Source organism: Athalia rosae, chromosome 2 (assembly GCF_917208135.1).
Source record: "Athalia rosae chromosome 2, iyAthRosa1.1, whole genome shotgun sequence".
NCBI classification, from domain to species: domain Eukaryota; kingdom Metazoa; phylum Arthropoda; class Insecta; order Hymenoptera; family Athaliidae; genus Athalia; species Athalia rosae.
The window spans coordinates 25,510,978-25,529,884 of record NC_064027.1 but is presented as its reverse complement, the minus strand read 5'-3'; the positions used below and the strand labels follow the sequence as shown (position 1 = coordinate 25,529,884).

General features: G+C 37.8%; 1 protein-coding gene across 3 annotated transcripts in view; it reads left to right on the top strand.

The window, feature by feature from the left end:
• The window catches only part of LOC105687774 (low-density lipoprotein receptor-related protein 2), a 32,621-nt gene that overhangs the window by 4,690 nt on the left and 9,024 nt on the right, over nt 1-18,907 (top strand). For 2 of the 3 annotated variants that reach the window (XM_012403652.3, XM_048650070.1), the window contains exons 2-10: nt 8,306-8,425; nt 9,520-9,651; nt 9,893-10,147; nt 10,228-10,482; nt 10,568-10,684; nt 10,767-12,858; nt 12,956-13,828; nt 13,924-18,152; nt 18,236-18,865. In XM_012403652.3, coding sequence (XP_012259075.2) covers nt 8,306-8,425; nt 9,520-9,651; nt 9,893-10,147; nt 10,228-10,482; nt 10,568-10,684; nt 10,767-12,858; nt 12,956-13,828; nt 13,924-18,152; nt 18,236-18,865 — 8,703 coding nt within the window. Of the gene's footprint in view, nt 1-3,628; nt 3,714-8,305; nt 8,426-9,519; nt 9,652-9,892; nt 10,148-10,227; nt 10,483-10,567; nt 10,685-10,766; nt 12,859-12,955; nt 13,829-13,923; nt 18,153-18,235; nt 18,866-18,907 lie in introns of those variants that run through there. The other variant, XM_048650071.1, reaches the window with a different exon arrangement.

Genomic DNA, 18,907 nt, shown 5'->3' with positions numbered 1-18,907 from the left:
CATTATCGTTTTCATTATTAGTATAAATATGACTATTATCATTATAGCGAAAACTCATCGGTGTCTGATGTTAGTCAATTTCATAAATATATAAGATTAATAACAAGTGCAGCGTTTGCTTTGCGAAAAATGAAAGAAAGAAAAAAAAGAAATACCTCAATTGAAATTAATATTTAATCATCGAAATGAGTACGCAAATATGTGCATGCATGTAATATATTGCATTTGTGTATCTATATGTTACAAATGTTTTCTCAGAATATTTTATAATATTAATAATAAGACGTGCAATATATATATGCATATGACGGATCAGGTCAATTTCCAGAATAAAGTGCATACCTAAATATATATGTGTACGCACACTTGTACACGATATTATACCTTCATATACATGGTATAATTAGTACATTTGTGTGTATATTTGTATATCTATATACATTTTTTCGAAAAGTAATTAGGTTGAATTTGGGATAATATTTAACTAATTGCAAGAATTCATATTTTCGCAGTGTCTTCGACGAAACGAAGACAATAATAATCATGTTAATATAAAAGTAATGATAATCCGAAATCACCTGCAGTAGCATTTTCTCCACGTCGATCGAAGTGTATTTATACGATATGATGGATATTATTTTTCCGAAAACTTATGTGGAATACAATAATCTTTTTAATAATAATACTATATAATAGAGGCCACATACTAAATATTGACCGTACATAGATAATAATTACCGAACTTTTCAAACGATATTCAAAATTGTGATGCAAATATTTTGATTATCATTATTTTATTTAATATATATTTTTTTTGTAATACCATAAAAAGAGGGAAAAAATCAGAAAAATTGCTGTGGAAAATTTTTTGTTTCGTATACCTGATACCAACATATTATGTATGCATTTACGTATATCTCAATCATACCAATATGTGTATACGTATATATGTTTATAATTACATACCTGTATATATAGGTATACGTATGTGCATGTGTGGAATATTGAATATATTTTAGTTGGCGGTCAAGGCGTTCGGCGATCCGGATAGCGTAAATCGTTTAAATCTCTTTCGCTACTCTAAAACTAAACCGGTTTTGCCAAGATTCTTAAATTAAGCGTCGATCTTTCGTCCTCCTAAGTATACTATACCTACCTATGCATGTATGCCTATATCTCTTCAATGTACCTTTGATCCTGGTGCTGTTGCACCAACTTACTATCCCGCTTTTGGTACATAATATACCTAGCTATATCACCATAAAATTCAACAGGTATTCATTTTATATCTATAGATATATATAGACGCACATACCTATGCACAGGTATATAACATGTAACAGGTAAACTTTATGTACAGACGTAATACCTGCTATCCTTAATTTTTTGTTCCCTTTTTTCTCTTGATTATTATTATTATTATTATTTATAATACATCGTAAATTGAGGGTCCCTATGTTTCTTCATTGCCGATTATTTCTGTGAAACTAAACGTAAAAGTTTTTTTTAACACGTATATCACGCGATCGTGCGGATTCATAGAATAAGTTTTTTTCTTCTTTCAATCAGATGGAATTTTAAAACAAATTTGTTCTTGTCTCGCGATTTTCTTTTTTTTATACTATGTGCAATTCTAAAATCCAAGAAGTCGTGACGTACGTGACTCCATTGTATTGTATATGTGTCTTTTAAATACAATTAAATAAGTTTAGTTTTATCGCTTTTATCACTGTTTACATATACATGAGGTATTATATTGTACACGTATTATTGTATATGCATAAGGTATGCAGCTTCGTTGGAGATTACCTTATATGCTAACTATACCTATAAAAAATGAGCAATAATTTTGATACACAATATGTGTGTAAAACAGGAGGAAAAATTCTTTCTTTTCATTTTCATTTCGAATTTTATATTTTACCGATCAGAAATAATTTTTCACTGTCGTTTTGTAGCATAAAAAATCGAAATTTAGAACTTGTGAATGTTTTTTTTTTTTTTTGCTTCATTTTTAACATAAAATTTTAAAGCCGGCCTAGTATGAAAATTCGTAAAACAATATAATATGTTGGTATTATACGTTATTATATTATCTATTATTGAGCGTGTACATACTATTATAGGTGTATCACGTCGGATAGAAAAGAATTAAAAAACAGAAAAAGAAATTAAATCAACGAGTTTATGAATACATGCAATTATATGTGTACATGCACGTGTGTACGTATGTATGGTATACTGATCATTGTGTTGCGAGAAGGTTATTATTGCTATTATTATACCGCCGGAAACTATTTTTGGTAAGACGTTTATTTAATTAGTCTATTATATAAAGCATGGAGGATGAGAATGAGAGTCAAAGAATGAGAATGAGCATAAGAATGAGAATGAGAATGAAAGAGAAGTATAAAAGTCTGACGCGAACACGCAGACATTGCTGATGATGATGATGACGATGGTGATGACGGTCTCCGTGTCTCGTGCTGGCTTGGTACCATCGCGCATCGGTGCACCAGCCAAATAAATGTAAAAGTTTCCCATCTTTGGTTTTCCTTCTCTTCTTCTTTCTTCTTACAATTAGGGGTGGAAGAATTATCATTCGATAAAAATGACGTGTTCGTATTCATCGTCCAATACTCAGTTTATTCGATTTTTATTCATCAATATCATATTTTATTTAGACTTCCTGATTTTTTAATTTTTATTCATTTTTATTCATTTTCTGGAGCCCTCTCGATTCATTTTTTCTTCAGAACAATTAACTTTCAAATATATTTTTCATGACATTATTTTTTATTCATCTATATATTTATTGTTATTTAATTTTTTTCTTCAACAAAATTCAGCAGTTTTGAATTGCAATTTTCGTCGGGCTCTACTGTATAATATGAAGGTCTACTAGGTTCGTCCGTACATACATATGTATATAATACAAATGCGATTTTGATTGTCGTATATTATGATTCATACTCATAAAGGTTTGATTGTTATCGATGTCTCAATATTCATAACTCGGGATCAATTATAATCGATCCGTTATACATATTACCTACTTTGATTATAATTATTAACCCAATAGAATGGAAAGGAAACAATTATTTACACCTCGCATTGCATGACAAAATTTAGCACCCGATATGGTATACCATTTAAAATAATTATCGAAAGCTAATCGTAAGTACCATGAGGATCCAACTCACAAAAGTGCTATGAGCAATAAAAAAAGGACAAAAATCACGAACTATTACGACTACATTGTTCGAACAACATATGATCATGTGTGATGGGTGTTATACATAATTCTACGCAACTTGTTGTGACCTTATTATGTTTCAATCTAAACTTCGTGTCTTCACGCAGTGAATATTGAAAGAATAGAAAAAAATCAAAATTCATTTTCGCGTCAAATTCATCAAAGACTAGAGGTTTTTTATTTTATCAATTGGCGACAAATGAGGGGTGAAAACCGTGAAATCGTGGCACTGTATTGTACGTACTCACGTACCTATATGATATGATATGATTGTATATCGGTAGCAAAGGTAGAAAGGTAGAAGTGGCGGTTGGTGCGGCAGAGTAGGCGGGTTTTCGGTCGTTCACCTCGACTAGCGGACGGCCGGATAGCGGGACCGCGACTCGAATGGGCCCGGCGTTGGGCCCCGCGCTACTCACCACGACGATCCTGACGACGGCCACGTGCCCCTCTATAGGTATCACTTCTTCTCTTTTTTTAAAAAAAAACAATCCCTTTTCTTTCTATCCATCTCGTTTTTGTGGTCGTTGTTTTCTTTATTTATTCTTTGACATTGCGCTTACTCCCAACGATACGCCCGGCTAGCATCGTTATTTGCAGTCCAAATTTAGATCGATGATTTCATTCTTGGATTTTTCCAGGCCGAAATTTGTGATCGTTATTTTGTTGGACTATGTTATATGTACATACATTATACCTATAAATGCCTTTGGTTGAACAGTTTGGATTTATTTATTAATGCTTAACGTGCAAAATTATGATTAATACATGTATACGGTGTCATTGTACCTGATGATATTGTTCTATTTTTTAATTGTATGTAATACGATATAAATGTAGAAGTGAAATGTGTAGCAATATAGTAGAGCTGTATATTATATTCATGTAGATTGCAGAATTGCAGAATTGCAAATCGCGATATTGCACGCCTCAAAAAATTCGATTGCTTAAGATTGATTTGAATATTCTGCACTTCCGGGAATACGTATAATACTGCATCGAATTATCCTCAAATATTTTCGATTGCTTGCCCCCGAATTGCCCTCCATAAATTCACTGCGATCGTGAAAATCAAAATTGCAGATCATCCTCATTAGCACTGCTGTGCAGATCGCGTTATTCCGTTAGTGAATTTTGTTTAAATTATTATTTTTTTTTTTTTAACCGCGGACTACTCGGCAATCAAACAATTAGATTTTGTACAATTCTTTTTCAAACAATCACATGAAAGTTTCTTTCTCGTAATGTCCGTTTGTGGAAGAGAAAAAAAAAATACAGAAGAAAATAAAACTTTTCACATATAGAAGCTTCCTACCCACGCGTTGAATTTCCTTTCATACAAATGTATTTAAAAACTGCAGGCTCGCTTTTTCGCTCATGATTAGTAATTGGTTTTCTTTTCATTTTTTATTTTGGTCGATCGTAATAATTAATTATAGTCATCGTGTGAAATTATCAGTCTGCTTATCGGTTTTCTATCACAAACATTACACATGATTCATTCTTAACTTTTAATGTTAACGGTAGTGTTCATTGTACTTATAATACATTATGATATTACGCGTTTGAAATTCTTGGAAAGTGATTAAAAATTTTTATATAAAATATCATTATGATCGACATCATCATCATCAGAATTAATTACCATCGTTCGATACGATCGAGGGGTCATTTAACTTCGTTTTACTAGTTTCTTCACTAGTTTTCGTATGTACATATAATTAAATTTTCATTCTTTCATCTGCAGCATTTTGCATTCAGACGCGCAGCAGTTGGTAGATTTTTTTCTGGTTACTTCTTTCCTTATCTTTACTTACTGTATACTTATAACATACACACTTATGTGTAGATGTATACGTACTGCATGTACTGCAGGTGAAAGTTCAAGTTTCCCACGAGACTAGAGACAGAGAAACAGAATTATGAGCTATGGTATGAGTACGGTATAACTATATCTGTACATCCCGCATGGGGGATCGTAATATCCATAAATGATAGTGTAGTTTTCGTTGTTGTTGTTGTTGTTATTATCATGATAAATTTTTGTTACCGCAGTAATTCTATGTACGCTAATAGCTTGAAATTAATTTTTTCTATTATTTTTTTCTCATCTCGTCAAAAAATACATTAGAATTATAAATAGTAATTATTGACCTAGTTGAGATCGTCATAGCACATTATCTGTTATTTTATTTATTTCTTTATTTTCTTTTCAACAATTATTTATCCATCTCTGTTATCTGAATTGCGTTTTTTGGAAAGGAAAGAATTTGGGTGAGAAAATTATAGAAGATTGAAGCGAATAAATTGAATTAAATTATTTTCGAAGGTTCGAGTGTCTCGCATTATAATTCTATGTACGTACGTCTGTGGGTATATAGGTATTGGTATAGGTATCAATATACCTATGCGTATACATATCTTCCTATAGAACACCACACGAGCGATGCGATGGTACGTCGACAACTAGGCTGACCTAAAGCTCTCCATCTAGAAACTGCATCTGGGTCAGAATGAAATAAACGACAGAACGAAATTAAATGAATAAATAATAATTAAATGTAGACGATACATTATCGACGACATTATAACGTATGTGTAGAAAAAAAATCGAACTTATTCAAGTTTAATTTTTGCGCTACTTGAAATTTATTTGTTTACTGATTTTTTAAAACGATTCTTTCATTATTGCGAATGTAATTCTTTCCCCCCTTTCTTATTTCCGTTTTTGATGGGCATTTATAAATGCGCAGAATATGGAAAATAAAGTAAAAATTTTCTTGTACATATTTCATTACACGTATGGTGTAATAGCATGCGATGGTAGCGGAAACGCTCGCGTTCCGCGTTCCGCCTACCTCCACTTCGATGACCCTGAAAACGTGAAAATGACTCGATGGTATAATGAAACTTGCAGATTGCGTTGCCTGGAATTCAATCGTTACCTATAAGAGTTTTTGTGCCCCTTACAAATGACTTATTTTTTTAATAATTATGTGCACACCCACATAGGTATAAAATATTCATGTGTTCATACACATGCGTAAACCAATTGATAATCACAGATTTCAAACAATTTATACATGTATTAATTCAAGGGGGTATTTATACGTGTATTTAACTAACACCCATGGAACAAATTAACGTGTAATGAGATTTAAACCCAACTGGAGTCTCGACGATTCACGACTCAAGTCTGTAAAATGTCTCAAGTCGTTCTCCGCAAATTCTATGTTATAGGTATGTACGTGTATATCTCTATACAACAGCAAAGAAGCATAAGTCGCAAGTCGCAATTCTTCCGCTTGCTTTCCGTACCAGCCGGAGCAACCTGGCACCGGGGCTGCTGCTCTGACTGCCGCCATGCCACCTCATACCATAGTATAAAATGCTCGACACAAGTTACTCGCTACTACTGCACTTACAGATTCCCCACTGTATACTCGTCGTGAATATATACATATGGGGCATTCCATGCCAAATAATCTAGCCCCGTCGAACCATGACCATATTCTCTTCATTCCGTTTTGTACCCACGTATACGCATAAGGTTTTGGAAAATAGTACGCGTTTCCAAAAGAATTCGAATAATTCGAATTGATATGAAATTATTTAAATTTGGAGGAAAAGTGGCACAAGGAAAAAGAAAATTAAGGGCACTTTAATACGATGTTGAAATTATTTAGATTTATAGATATATTTATGAATCCCAAAAACCGGAATCCCCGCACTAGGTACCGTGTTTCGGTCAAGAAATCAGTTTTCTTAATTTTTTGGACTTTTTTCTTTCCAAAAGTCGAAAACACTGAATAATGCCACTAAGTTTATAGTTTGAATAATTTATAACGAAATGTGTTTTTAATTGTTCAGGTTCACAGGCCGGGTAATCTTGCGTCGAATTCCTTATGTGTTTAACAATGAAGTTGTACATTATATCCGTATCTAACACTTTTGTTAATTTTTCAATGTGCAGTGCAATTTACGTGCAGATACACCTGACTCACATTATGAGATTTTTAAAGAATAAAACACTGCAATTCATATTTATATGGTGAAGCCTGAAAGGATCTTATCTTTGAGAGAATACGAAAGAAATAAAAAGCAACGTTTGGGTGGGAAAAAAGAACTATTTCGTGACGAGATAAGTAAACTTCTTCACTAGAGGGAAAATTTTCTGTTTATTTTACTGATATGTATGTGCACTATAATAATAAGGGGGAAAGGAAAAAACCCATCAGGTGTGAAACTCTTGTGTGGTTTCGATTTTATTTTATTTTTAATTTTACTCATACATTTCTGGTTCATCACATGGTCTTTTTGAGTTTTTCTTTTTGTTCAATTAATTAATTAATTTTTTTTTTAATCCATCAAGTTTTCTTGTTGTTGGTCGGTCTTCGCATACTCGGAGAACCGAATCATCTACACCTTATTAGGTATATGCATACGTGTTCATACATGAATGGTAATAAAGGTGTTTTATTTTACGTACCACGCCTTTATACTTATATTTTATACATGAGTCCTGCGACTTCGAGAAACCAGTATAATGATTATACCCATGTATACACGTTTGGTTTTGAACCTCCACGTATACACCTGGCAGGTATATAGGTATCGTAAGGTTTTGGTCAATGATTTTTAAGGTCAAACCGCACTGGGGGAAAATAACGCTATGTACTATATACGTGTGTATATAAGTATAAAAATTCACCGTCAACGTTCATCAACACGCGTTTCCTTTTTACGTCCTTTCTTTTTTTTCCCCCGTTGTAAGATTTCATCTCTTCGCGTCATATCAGCTAGGTATTGTTTCTTTAATTTTTCTACTGCAGAGAAAGAGAAATCTTTTAAAAAGAATTTTATTTTCCTAGAAGATTATTTTTCATTTAAAGGACTGTTTTAGGAAACTTATATGCATATATTTCTCTAGAGTATAACTTTCCGTTCGAAAATATAGTTGTGTATCTTCGAATCGGTAATATTTTAGGAAATATTCTCGGTTTTGTTTGTTGTACATGTACTAATTATTTACTGATTTTCTAATTTCAGATGGAGTAGCCTGTCCGAGTGGGACTTTTCAGTGTGCTGATGGAAAATGTATCCCGACTTTTCTAGTTTGTAATTATCAAAAGGACTGCGAAAATGCGGAAGACGAATTTCAATCGTGTGGTAAGATTCTTTTCGTGTAAAAAGCTATTTATTTTTCAAGCATCATTGATTTTATACAACATTTATATCTATTTACAACTATGGCACGTTCCCTATTTGAAATAACCACGGATCAACGATTTAGGGAAACCTATAGCTCGATTTCATCCAAGCGTTGTAATTATTCCGTGTAAATTTTAATCAGGTATAGACAATTATCCATCAGCTAGTTTTCTATCATCCCGTTATATATTGATATTCATATTTCACACCGCATAAAATCGTTATTATGGAATTAATTCTTGATAAATTAAAACGACGTGATTTTTTTGTTGTCTTTTTACTCTTTTTATTCCTTTATTACGATTGACGGGGATCAAGAGACGGACAAATGACACTTGCGTATAAATAATATGTATGCGGTAGTTCCTAATAAAGTATATGTACATACGTGATGCCTTTAAATATAAGTATGAATGTATTATATGTGTAATATGTATACTACCTTGAAACTGCTTTGCCACGATGCGTGTTGTACAGCGTAGGGATCACAATTCACGACCATGGAAGTAACGGTGCGTAGGAATGTCCAGTTATGTCTTTGACATATATATATGTATAGATTATATACGTATTGGTACCAAATACATACGCACTTGAATATATATGCGTAGATATTTTTGAATCGCCTCATTCAATTTTTGAACTAGAGACGTTTTTGGATATCTCTAAATTGAAGAATGTCTCGAATATGGGCAATTGATTGATTAGTCATACTATGTTACATTATAATGTAATTAATTGTGCACTTGTTATCAAAGTTGCGATGAATGAGTAGCTGGATTACATAGTAGAATGAATAATATGCTTGATTGACATAAAATAATTTAAACTTCAACTGTAAACTATCCTCTTTACCCTCTGATCTTATTAATAGTAGCTATAGTTAGGCACGTAATATATCTGCTAATGAAATCAACTCACTTCTCAGTTTCAACTCAATTAAACTATTGAAGCAGCAGCTTCAATTTCTTACATTTTTTTCTGTCTTTTTGCTGCACGGGTGAAACTGTGGATTATTGATTTATTTATCTATTTAATTTGTCTAATTTTAGCACCACCCGACTGTGAACTTGGACAAATATCGTGTGGTCAGTACGTTTTTAATAAAACATACTGTATACCCCCGCATCAAAGATGTGACATGACAGTTGACTGCGTCGATGGCACCGATGAAGCTGAATGCAGTGAGTTAATTGAATATTACAAATCGTTTTTACAGACCGTTTCTTACTGCATGCTGTATGTAATTTTACTCACCACGATGCTCTTGTAATTCGATACAACATCCAGAGTACTCTAGCTACTGTGCAGTGGCTATTGGATACCGCGAATAACATAATCTGTGTATCTGTCTTACGGTACTTGAGGTGCATTTCATGCTTTTGATACATTTGAAATAAATAGTAAACTCTTGTTTAATTGTAGCTTACAGAAAATGTCAACCGGACGATTTTAGATGTGGTGGAACAACTTCAGGCCCTTGCTTACCTAGGGATAAAAGATGCGATGGATATTTGGATTGTAGGAATGGAAAGGACGAGGAGGGATGTCCTGCTGCATCCAAACCGCCTTGTAGACTTGATCAGTTTAGATGCAATACCACACAACGTTGCGTTGAACAAAGTGCCAGGTGTAATCATAAGGATGATTGTGGCGATAATAGCGACGAAGAACACTGCAGTGAGTTTTTAAATGTAATAACATTAATAGATGGGAAAATTATCGGTTTTCATTAATTCATTTTTTTTTTCACCTCCTAGGTTTTCCACCCTGCAAGAGTGACCAGTTTAGATGCGCAAATTCTTTGTGTATTCCCATGGTGTACAGATGTGACGGATATGAAGTTTGCTCTGATGGATCTGACGAAGCAAATTGTACAGCAACGATTTGCCCAGGAAATAAGTTTATGTGCCCAAAGGGAACTACTAGGGGTACACCACTTTGTATAGACAAAGCCCAGTTATGTGATGGGAAAAAAGACTGCTTCGATGGAGCTGATGAAGAAGCTGCATGCTGTATGTGTACTGCAAGTTATTATTAAAATAGTTCCTGAGAATTTCTTTTACATCACTAGACTTCAGTATCAATAATTCTTTGCAGCAACCAGGGAATGCCCATCTTTAGGCTGTCAGTATAAATGCCAAGCTTCACCATCCGGAGGTACTTGTTACTGTCCAGAAGGCTATGTCCTCTCAAATGATTCAAGGATCTGCGTAGGTGAGTCTTTGCCTGTCAAGAATAGGCTATCGTTACAGTAGGCTAGTCAATTGGCTGACAATTCCTTTTGTCGAATCTCCAGATAGAGACGAGTGCGCGGAATGGGGGTATTGTGAACAGAAATGCCAGAATACGGAAGGTTCTTACATCTGCAGTTGTCTTCATGGATACACTCTACAAGGTCATAATCAATGCAGAGCCGAGCGTATATCTGCGCTCGAAATTTTACTGGCTCAAGATCGCACTATATCTCGTATGCCAGCGACAGGAGAGGACAGAAAAATTATAGCTAATACTACTGGAGCCAGTGGCGTCGATTATCTGTATTCTAAAGACCTCCTCTTCTGGAGCGATGTTAAAACTAGAAAAGTTCATTCCCAGCCTCTTAACGATGATAATCAAGAAAATCGTGGGGCGGATATTTCTCTCCCAGGAACATGGGCCCCAGTCGCTATTGCAATTGATTGGATCGGCGAGAAACTTTATGTGACGGATTCCGTGGGTCAAAAAATCGATGTCTTTGAACTGGATGGAAGATACCACGGTATTGCAGTTGGATCGAACCTCACTAGCCCAGCAGACATTGCTCTAGACCCAACGGTTGGAGTAATGTTTATTGCAGATAGCAAACAAGTCCTCAAAGCAAACATGGATGGTACATCTGCATTTCCTATAGTTTCTCTGGCTGCGTACCGAGTGTCAGGTGTTGCTGTTGATATCATAGCCTCCAGAGTTTACTGGTGTGATTCTTTACTTGATTACATTGAGACTGCGGATTACTCTGGCTACGGAAGAGTCATGGTGTTGCGTGGGAATCATGTTCCTTCACCCACTAGACTAACGCTTTTTGAAAACAGAATATTCTGGTCAGACAGTACTAAGCAGGCTGTTATGAGCGTTGACAAAACCTTGGGAGATAGCTCAATACAGAGTATATTCAAAGCAAGGGATGCAAAGGCTGTCAAAGCTCTGCACCCACTTATTCAGACTCCGGTTTCGAATCCTTGTGGAAACAATAATGGTGGATGTCAGCATATGTGTATTGTAACAGCTGCGGGAGGACGTGAAACTGGGCTAGGTTATCGGTGTGCTTGTACAATAGGATGGAGGCTTTTGGAAGATTTGAGAAACTGTAATTTGGTACAAGAATTTCTCATGTACTCGCAGCAGAGGTTCATTAAGGGGAGAGTTCTTGATCCGGTAATGGACGGATTCAGCGATGCCATTCTTCCCGTTGTTTCTAGAAGAGCGAGATTCGTCGGGCTTGATTACGACGCCTATGATCAGTACATTTACTACAGTGATGTTCTGCAAGACGTCATTCACAGGGTTCATCAGAACGGAACTCGCAGGGAAATTGTTCTCGCTAGTCAAAATGAGGGTGTTGAAGGTCTTGCAGTTGATTGGGCAGCCAAGAACTTATATTACATTGACTCTAGAAAAGGAACTCTCAATGTTCTCAGTACCAGAAATGTAACGCACAGAAGAACTCTGCTAAAAAACCTGAAGAGACCCAGAGCTATTGTCGTCCATCCTAATCAAGGATATATCTTTTTCTCCGAGTGGGATAGACCCGCGAATATTAGCAGAGCCCATACTGATGGTTCGAATTTAATCATCTTCAAAAATCTCACTCTTGGATGGCCCAATGGTCTTGCTATAGATTTTAAGAAAGACAGACTTTATTGGTGTGACGCTCTACTAGATCATGTTCAACATTCTAATCTTGATGGTACGGATGTCAAGACAGTGAATTCCAGGCTCATAAGGCATCCGTTTTCAATAGCTATCTATGAAGAGTGGATGTATATCACGGACTGGCGATTAGACGCTATCATAAGACTGCACAAGGAAACCGGGGAACAGGAAGTTGTCCTCGTTAGAGAACCTGCGACGAACAGACTCTACGGGGTAAAAGTTTTCAGTCGCAATGTTCAGAAACGGGTGCATACACATCCCTGTATGATCAACAATGGAGGATGTGAGAAACTATGTTTCGCTATACCGAATAATTCATCTTCTGGATTCGGTGAACCACATCTGTCTGGAATATGCGGCTGTCCATATGGGGAAAGACTTGAGGATAATCAGAGAACTTGCAGTGCCGATCCAGACGCGGAACCACCGTTACAAGCCTGTCCAAATGCCTGGGATTTCACTTGCAACAATCAGAGGTGCGTTTCCACTATTCTGGTTTATAAATAAGCATTTATTGTCTCCAAAAGTCTGATATATCGAAATAATTACTAACTATTATTCTAATGATTACAGGTGTGTTCCAAAATCATGGGTTTGTGACGGAGATGATGACTGCTTGGATAACAGTGACGAGGAACAAAATTGTACAAAACCTACGTGTGGAACACATGAATTCCAGTGTAAATCTGGTAGATGCGTCCCCATGACCTTCAGATGTGATACCGAAAACGACTGTGGCGATTATAGTGACGAAGCAGGGTGTCCAAATGTAACTTGTAGCGCAAGTCAATTCACATGTGACAATCATAGATGTATCCCAGCCACATGGAAATGCGATTCTGAAAATGATTGTGGCGACAGTTCAGATGAAGGAGAATTCTGTGCTGCTAAAACCTGTGCCTATTTCCAATTCACCTGCCCTAGATCTGGCCATTGTATACCACAATCTTGGGTGTGCGATGGTGATAACGACTGCTTTGATCATCAAGATGAAATGGATTGTCCGCCGGTTACGTGTCTGAGTACCCAGTTTACTTGTGCAGATCAAAAAATGTGCGTTCTTGAATCGTACAAGTGCGACAGTATTTCGGACTGTAATGACGGTAGTGACGAAGTTGGTTGCCCTTCGCTTGCACCTGATCAATGCAATCCTGATAAACAGTTCCAGTGTGCGGGATCAAGTATTTGTATTCCAAGAAACTGGTACTGTGACGGCACTCCTGACTGCGATGATAAGTCAGATGAGCCTCCTTCCTGTGGCGAGGTAGACTGCCAACCCGGATACTACAAATGCAATAATTCAAGATGTGTTTTTAAAGCATACATCTGCGATGGACATGACGACTGTGGGGACGGATCTGATGAGGACTCTGGATTACATGCCTGTGGTCCCCCTCCATTCAAATGTGAATCACTTGAGTGGCAGTGTCCTAATGTTACGAACAGGTATAATTTTCAAGAGTGCATACAAACCATTATTCCAGCATTTCCTTTGAGTTATTGTGGCCCTTATTGATTCGTATCATTTCTTTTTATAACAGGTGTGTCAATATCAGTACTGTTTGTGACGGAAAACCGGATTGCCCTAACGAAGCTGACGAAGGTTTAGGCTGTGACTTAGAGGAATGCACACACCAGGGAGGTTTGTGCAGTAATGGTTGCATCCAAACTCCTCTCGGAGCTCAATGTACCTGCCCTGCTGGCGAAACTCTGAGTAGTGATGGATTCAACTGTGAGGATTTGAACGAGTGTGATCCTCCTGGTCACTGTTCACAGATTTGTACGAACACTAAAGGCAGCTATCACTGCAGCTGCGTTGATGGATATATTTTAGAGCCCGACAAACATTTGTGTAAAGCTTACAACCACAGTGCTGCTTTCCTCATAATTTCCAACAGACATACTATTCTAGTTGCTGATCTCAAAGATTGGGCTTTGGAAAGGGTTCCGATAAACGTTGAAAACGTAGTAGCCACTGCCAGTAACATGCATACTGGAACGATATTTTGGTCAGATATGAAACTGAAAAAGATATCTCGGCTCGACAGAGGAAATGATCCACAAGATGTTATTTCAACCGGTTTAGATCTTGTAGAAGGACTGGCGTACGACTGGGTGGGACAAAATCTTTATTGGCTTGATTCTAAGCTGAATACTATCGAAGTTGCCCGAGAAAATGGATCCAACAGGATGGTTCTTGTTAAAGAAAATATCACCCAACCTCGCGGCATGTGTCTGGATCCTAGTCCAGATGCTCGTTGGCTTTTCTGGACTGACTGGGGAGAAAATCCAAGAGTTGAGCGTATCGGAATGGATGGCACCAGCCGAATGACTATAATAAGCACCAAAATTTATTGGCCTAATGGTTTAACGCTCGATGTAGCTACACAGAGAGTTTATTTCGCAGACAGCAAACTCGATTTCATCGATTCCTGCTTATATAATGGAACTGGTAGATTGCAGATTTTGGCCAGCTCTCATTACCTGCTGCATCCGCATTCTCTTACACTATTCGAGGACACTTTATACTGGACAGACAGACAGTTAAACAGAGTTTTATCAGCGCACAAATTCAAAGGAACGAATCAAACTGTGGTCTCGCATTTGATATCCCAGCCACTATCGATCCACGTGCATCATCCAGCTTTACAACCGTCTTCACAAAATCCATGCGAAAAATCACCCTGTGCTCATCTCTGCCTTTTGTCACCAAGTAATCCTCTCGGTTACACCTGCAAGTGCCAGGCAGGATTCAGACTATCACCAAACGACGGAAGATGCATCGAAGAAGAAATACCCTATCTTATGATACTGCGAGGTTCACAAATTGTAGATGTTTCTTTGGTAGCAGGAGATGTCACCACTGGACTTATCACACCTGTTGTTGGAGTCGAAGGTGGCAGGTACATAGATTTCGACAGACGAGAACGGATGATCTACTGGCTCCAAGGAAGGGACGGAGATGATGAGAACGGAACGATATTCACAATACCTTATGCCGGAGGAAACAAAACTGAATTCCCTGACCCTACTGGAAACTCTGGTATTGTTGGCTCAGCTGCTACCATGGCGGTCGATTGGCTTGGAAGAAATCTGTTTATAGGAAATCGAGTAGCTTCAAACATAGAGGCCATAAAACTTGATGGAAAGACACGATTCCGTACCATAATTATTGCAAACAACGGCTCCAGAACATCCGTTGCTAAGCCTAAGTCCATTTGTCTGGATCCTACCGAGGGTCACGTCTTCTGGATCGACGACGGCGGATTCGGAGTTCCCGTTAAAATTGCAAGGGTCAATATGGATGGATCCAATGCTATTGTGCTCATTGACAATGTAGAGCGACCTGAGGCTTTGACGATTGATATACCAACAAAAACTATTTACTGGAGTTCCCAATATCCAAGCTTTATTAAATCCATGAGCACAGATGGGCAGGAAGTAAAAACCATTCTCTCAACTGCAAACAACATTGCGGCGCCGAAGTCCCTTGCAGTTTATGAGTCTAGGCTGTATTATCTTGATCCTGCATTTGAAAAAATTGAGAAAGTGGACCTCCCCAATGGCGATAACCCACAGATAATTATTGGAAATGATTCTGACCTGAAAACTTTAACTATTTACAAGAAACGAGCAACTTTCACTCATCCCTGCCTCACAAGCAACGGCGGCTGCGAACAAATATGTCTTCCAGCTTCTGCGAGAACTAGAGTCTGTGCCTGTAGCGTTGGATACAAAAAAATTGGAGATACGACCTGTGAACCCTTCAAGACATTTGCTGTCGTAAGTCAACTCGATGTCGCCCGAGGGTACAGTCTCAAGGATGCTAAAGAAGCCATGGTGCCGATCGCAGGATTAGGTCACCACATCCTACACGTCGATATACATTATGCAGCTAACTGGATATACTGGGTAGAATTCAACCGAGGTATTTGGAACGGCATATTCAGGGTAAGGCCCAATGGAACGGAGGTGCAGCCTGTTATCAGGGATGGAATAGGATCAAATGGAATACGCGGACTCACGATCGACTGGGTGACTGGAAACCTGTACTTTTCAAACGTTTTTCCACACGAAAATTACGTAGAGGTATGCTGGCTCGATGGAAGTAATAGAAAAGTTCTGGTTAAAACAACAACTGACGCGCCTCGTGAGCTGGCCGTTAATCCAATTAAAAAATTACTTTACTGGATTGATTATGGACAGCACCCAAAGATCGGAAAAGCATACTTGGACGGAAGTAACTGGGTTCCCATTGTTACAACGGGTATCCGCACTCCCAGGGATCTTACGATTGATACCATGACACATGACGTTTATTGGGTGGATTCTACCCTTGATATGATACAGAAAGTCTCGTACACTGGGGGAAATAGGCAGCCGATTCGTAGAAACTTACCAAACCCAATGGGGGTTGCTATTTATGGCGGTGATGTTTACTGGGTGGATAGAAACCTTGCAACCGTTTTTAAGGCGAGTAAAATACCGGGAAATACTACTCTACCACAGCCCGTCAGAACCAATCTTGACAAACTGAGAGACATAGCAATATTTGATCAGAGCAGTCAGCCCTCGGATAATACAAACCCCTGTGTTCGTATTCCAAATGGTGGGTGTGAACAGTTGTGCTTTGCTTTTCCCTCGGATAATGTGGTACCTTTCAAGTGTGACTGCGCGACTGGTAAACTCTCAGAGGATGGAAAGAAGTGCGAATTTGTTGAGGAGTATTTGGTGTTTGCTACCAGAACAGAGATAAGAGCCATCAATTTGGACCCCCATATCACCAGTGTCCCATTCAAGCCTGTTGGAAATTTAACGAATGTTGTTGGCATCGATTATGATTATCAGGATAAAAAATTGTTATTCACCCAAATCCGACCTTGGGCAAAGGTCGCATGGATGCAAGCTGACGACCCATCCTCCACAGATATACATAATTTGATAACAAAAGGCATAAACCCCGAAGGGATTTCATACGATTGGACACAGAAGAAAGTATACTGGACAGATTCATCGAACAACAGTATTTATGCCATGAATATCGACGGATCGGATTTAGTCATGATCACCAGAGTTGATAGACCCAGGGCAATCGTTGTCGATCCTTGTAACGGGTCTTTATATTATACAGATTGGGGACGTTTCGGAACTTCTGGTAAAATTTTCCGCACCACAATGGCTGGATCATTGAAAAAAGCCATTATCGAAAAAGATTTATCTCAGCCTAGCGGATTGGCAATTGATTACGATGACCGCATGCTATACTGGACAGATGCAGTTAGGGAAAATATTGAAAGATCGGATCTTGAGGGAGGAAATCGTGAAATACTGGTTGCAGCTACAATATATCCATTCGCAATTACAGTATATCGACAATACATTTATTGGACAGATCTTCAGCTGCGAGGGGTCTTTAGGGCGGAGAAACACACAGGAGCCAATATGATCGAGTTAGTTAAAAGGCTGGAAGATTCCCCAAGAGATTTACATGTTTATTCTGCTGCAAGACAACAGTGTACTGTTAATCCTTGCACAATTAATAACGGCGGCTGTGATCAATCTTGCCATCCCGGACCTAATGGAGCTGTGGAATGCAAGTGCGATGATAATAGCAGACTCGTAAACGAGGGCAGAATGTGCGTACCCAAAAACGTTACCTGCGACTCAACGAAATTTGCGTGCAGAAACGGCCGGTGCATTTCTAGAATGTGGGCGTGCGATGGAGATGATGATTGTGGGGATCGAACTGACGAGGATACAACATATTGCTGTGAGTTTAATTTATTTAGAAGAAACTTTCTGAAAATTTCGTACCCTTTAGCTCATAGTTTGAACTTGTCTTTCACTTTCTAGCTCACCATTCTTGTTCTCCAAACGAATTCCGTTGCAACAATGGTCGCTGCATTTTTAAATCTTGGAAATGTGATCACGAAAATGACTGTCGAGATGGAAGTGACGAGCTCAATTGTACCTATGCGCCTTGTGCAGATGGTGAATTCACATGCGCCAATTTTAGGTGCATCCCGCAATCCCAGGTCTGCAACGGGATCAACGAATGTAAGGATAATACCACCTCTGATGAAACGCACGAGAGATGTCCAAAGAATACCACTTGCCCTCTGAATCACCTTAAATGCGAGAATACGAATATTTGTGTCGAACCTTATTGGCTTTGTGACGGCGACAATGATTGTGGAGACAACAGTGATGAAGATCCTCTACATTGTGCACAGAGAACTTGCCCACAAAATAGTTTCCGCTGTCCCAATCATAGATGCATTCCTGCTACCTGGTACTGTGACGGAGATGACGATTGCCTGGATGGAAGTGATGAACCCCCAGAATACTGTAGATCAGAGGGGAGAACTTGTTTCGGTGATCTTTTCACCTGTGACAATGGAAATTGTATACCAAGAATTTATATTTGTGATGGAGATAACGATTGTCTGGATAATTCAGATGAAGATGATCGACATCAATGCAGTTAGTTTATCAATTGAAGATTAAGTATTTGGTATTTTTTGC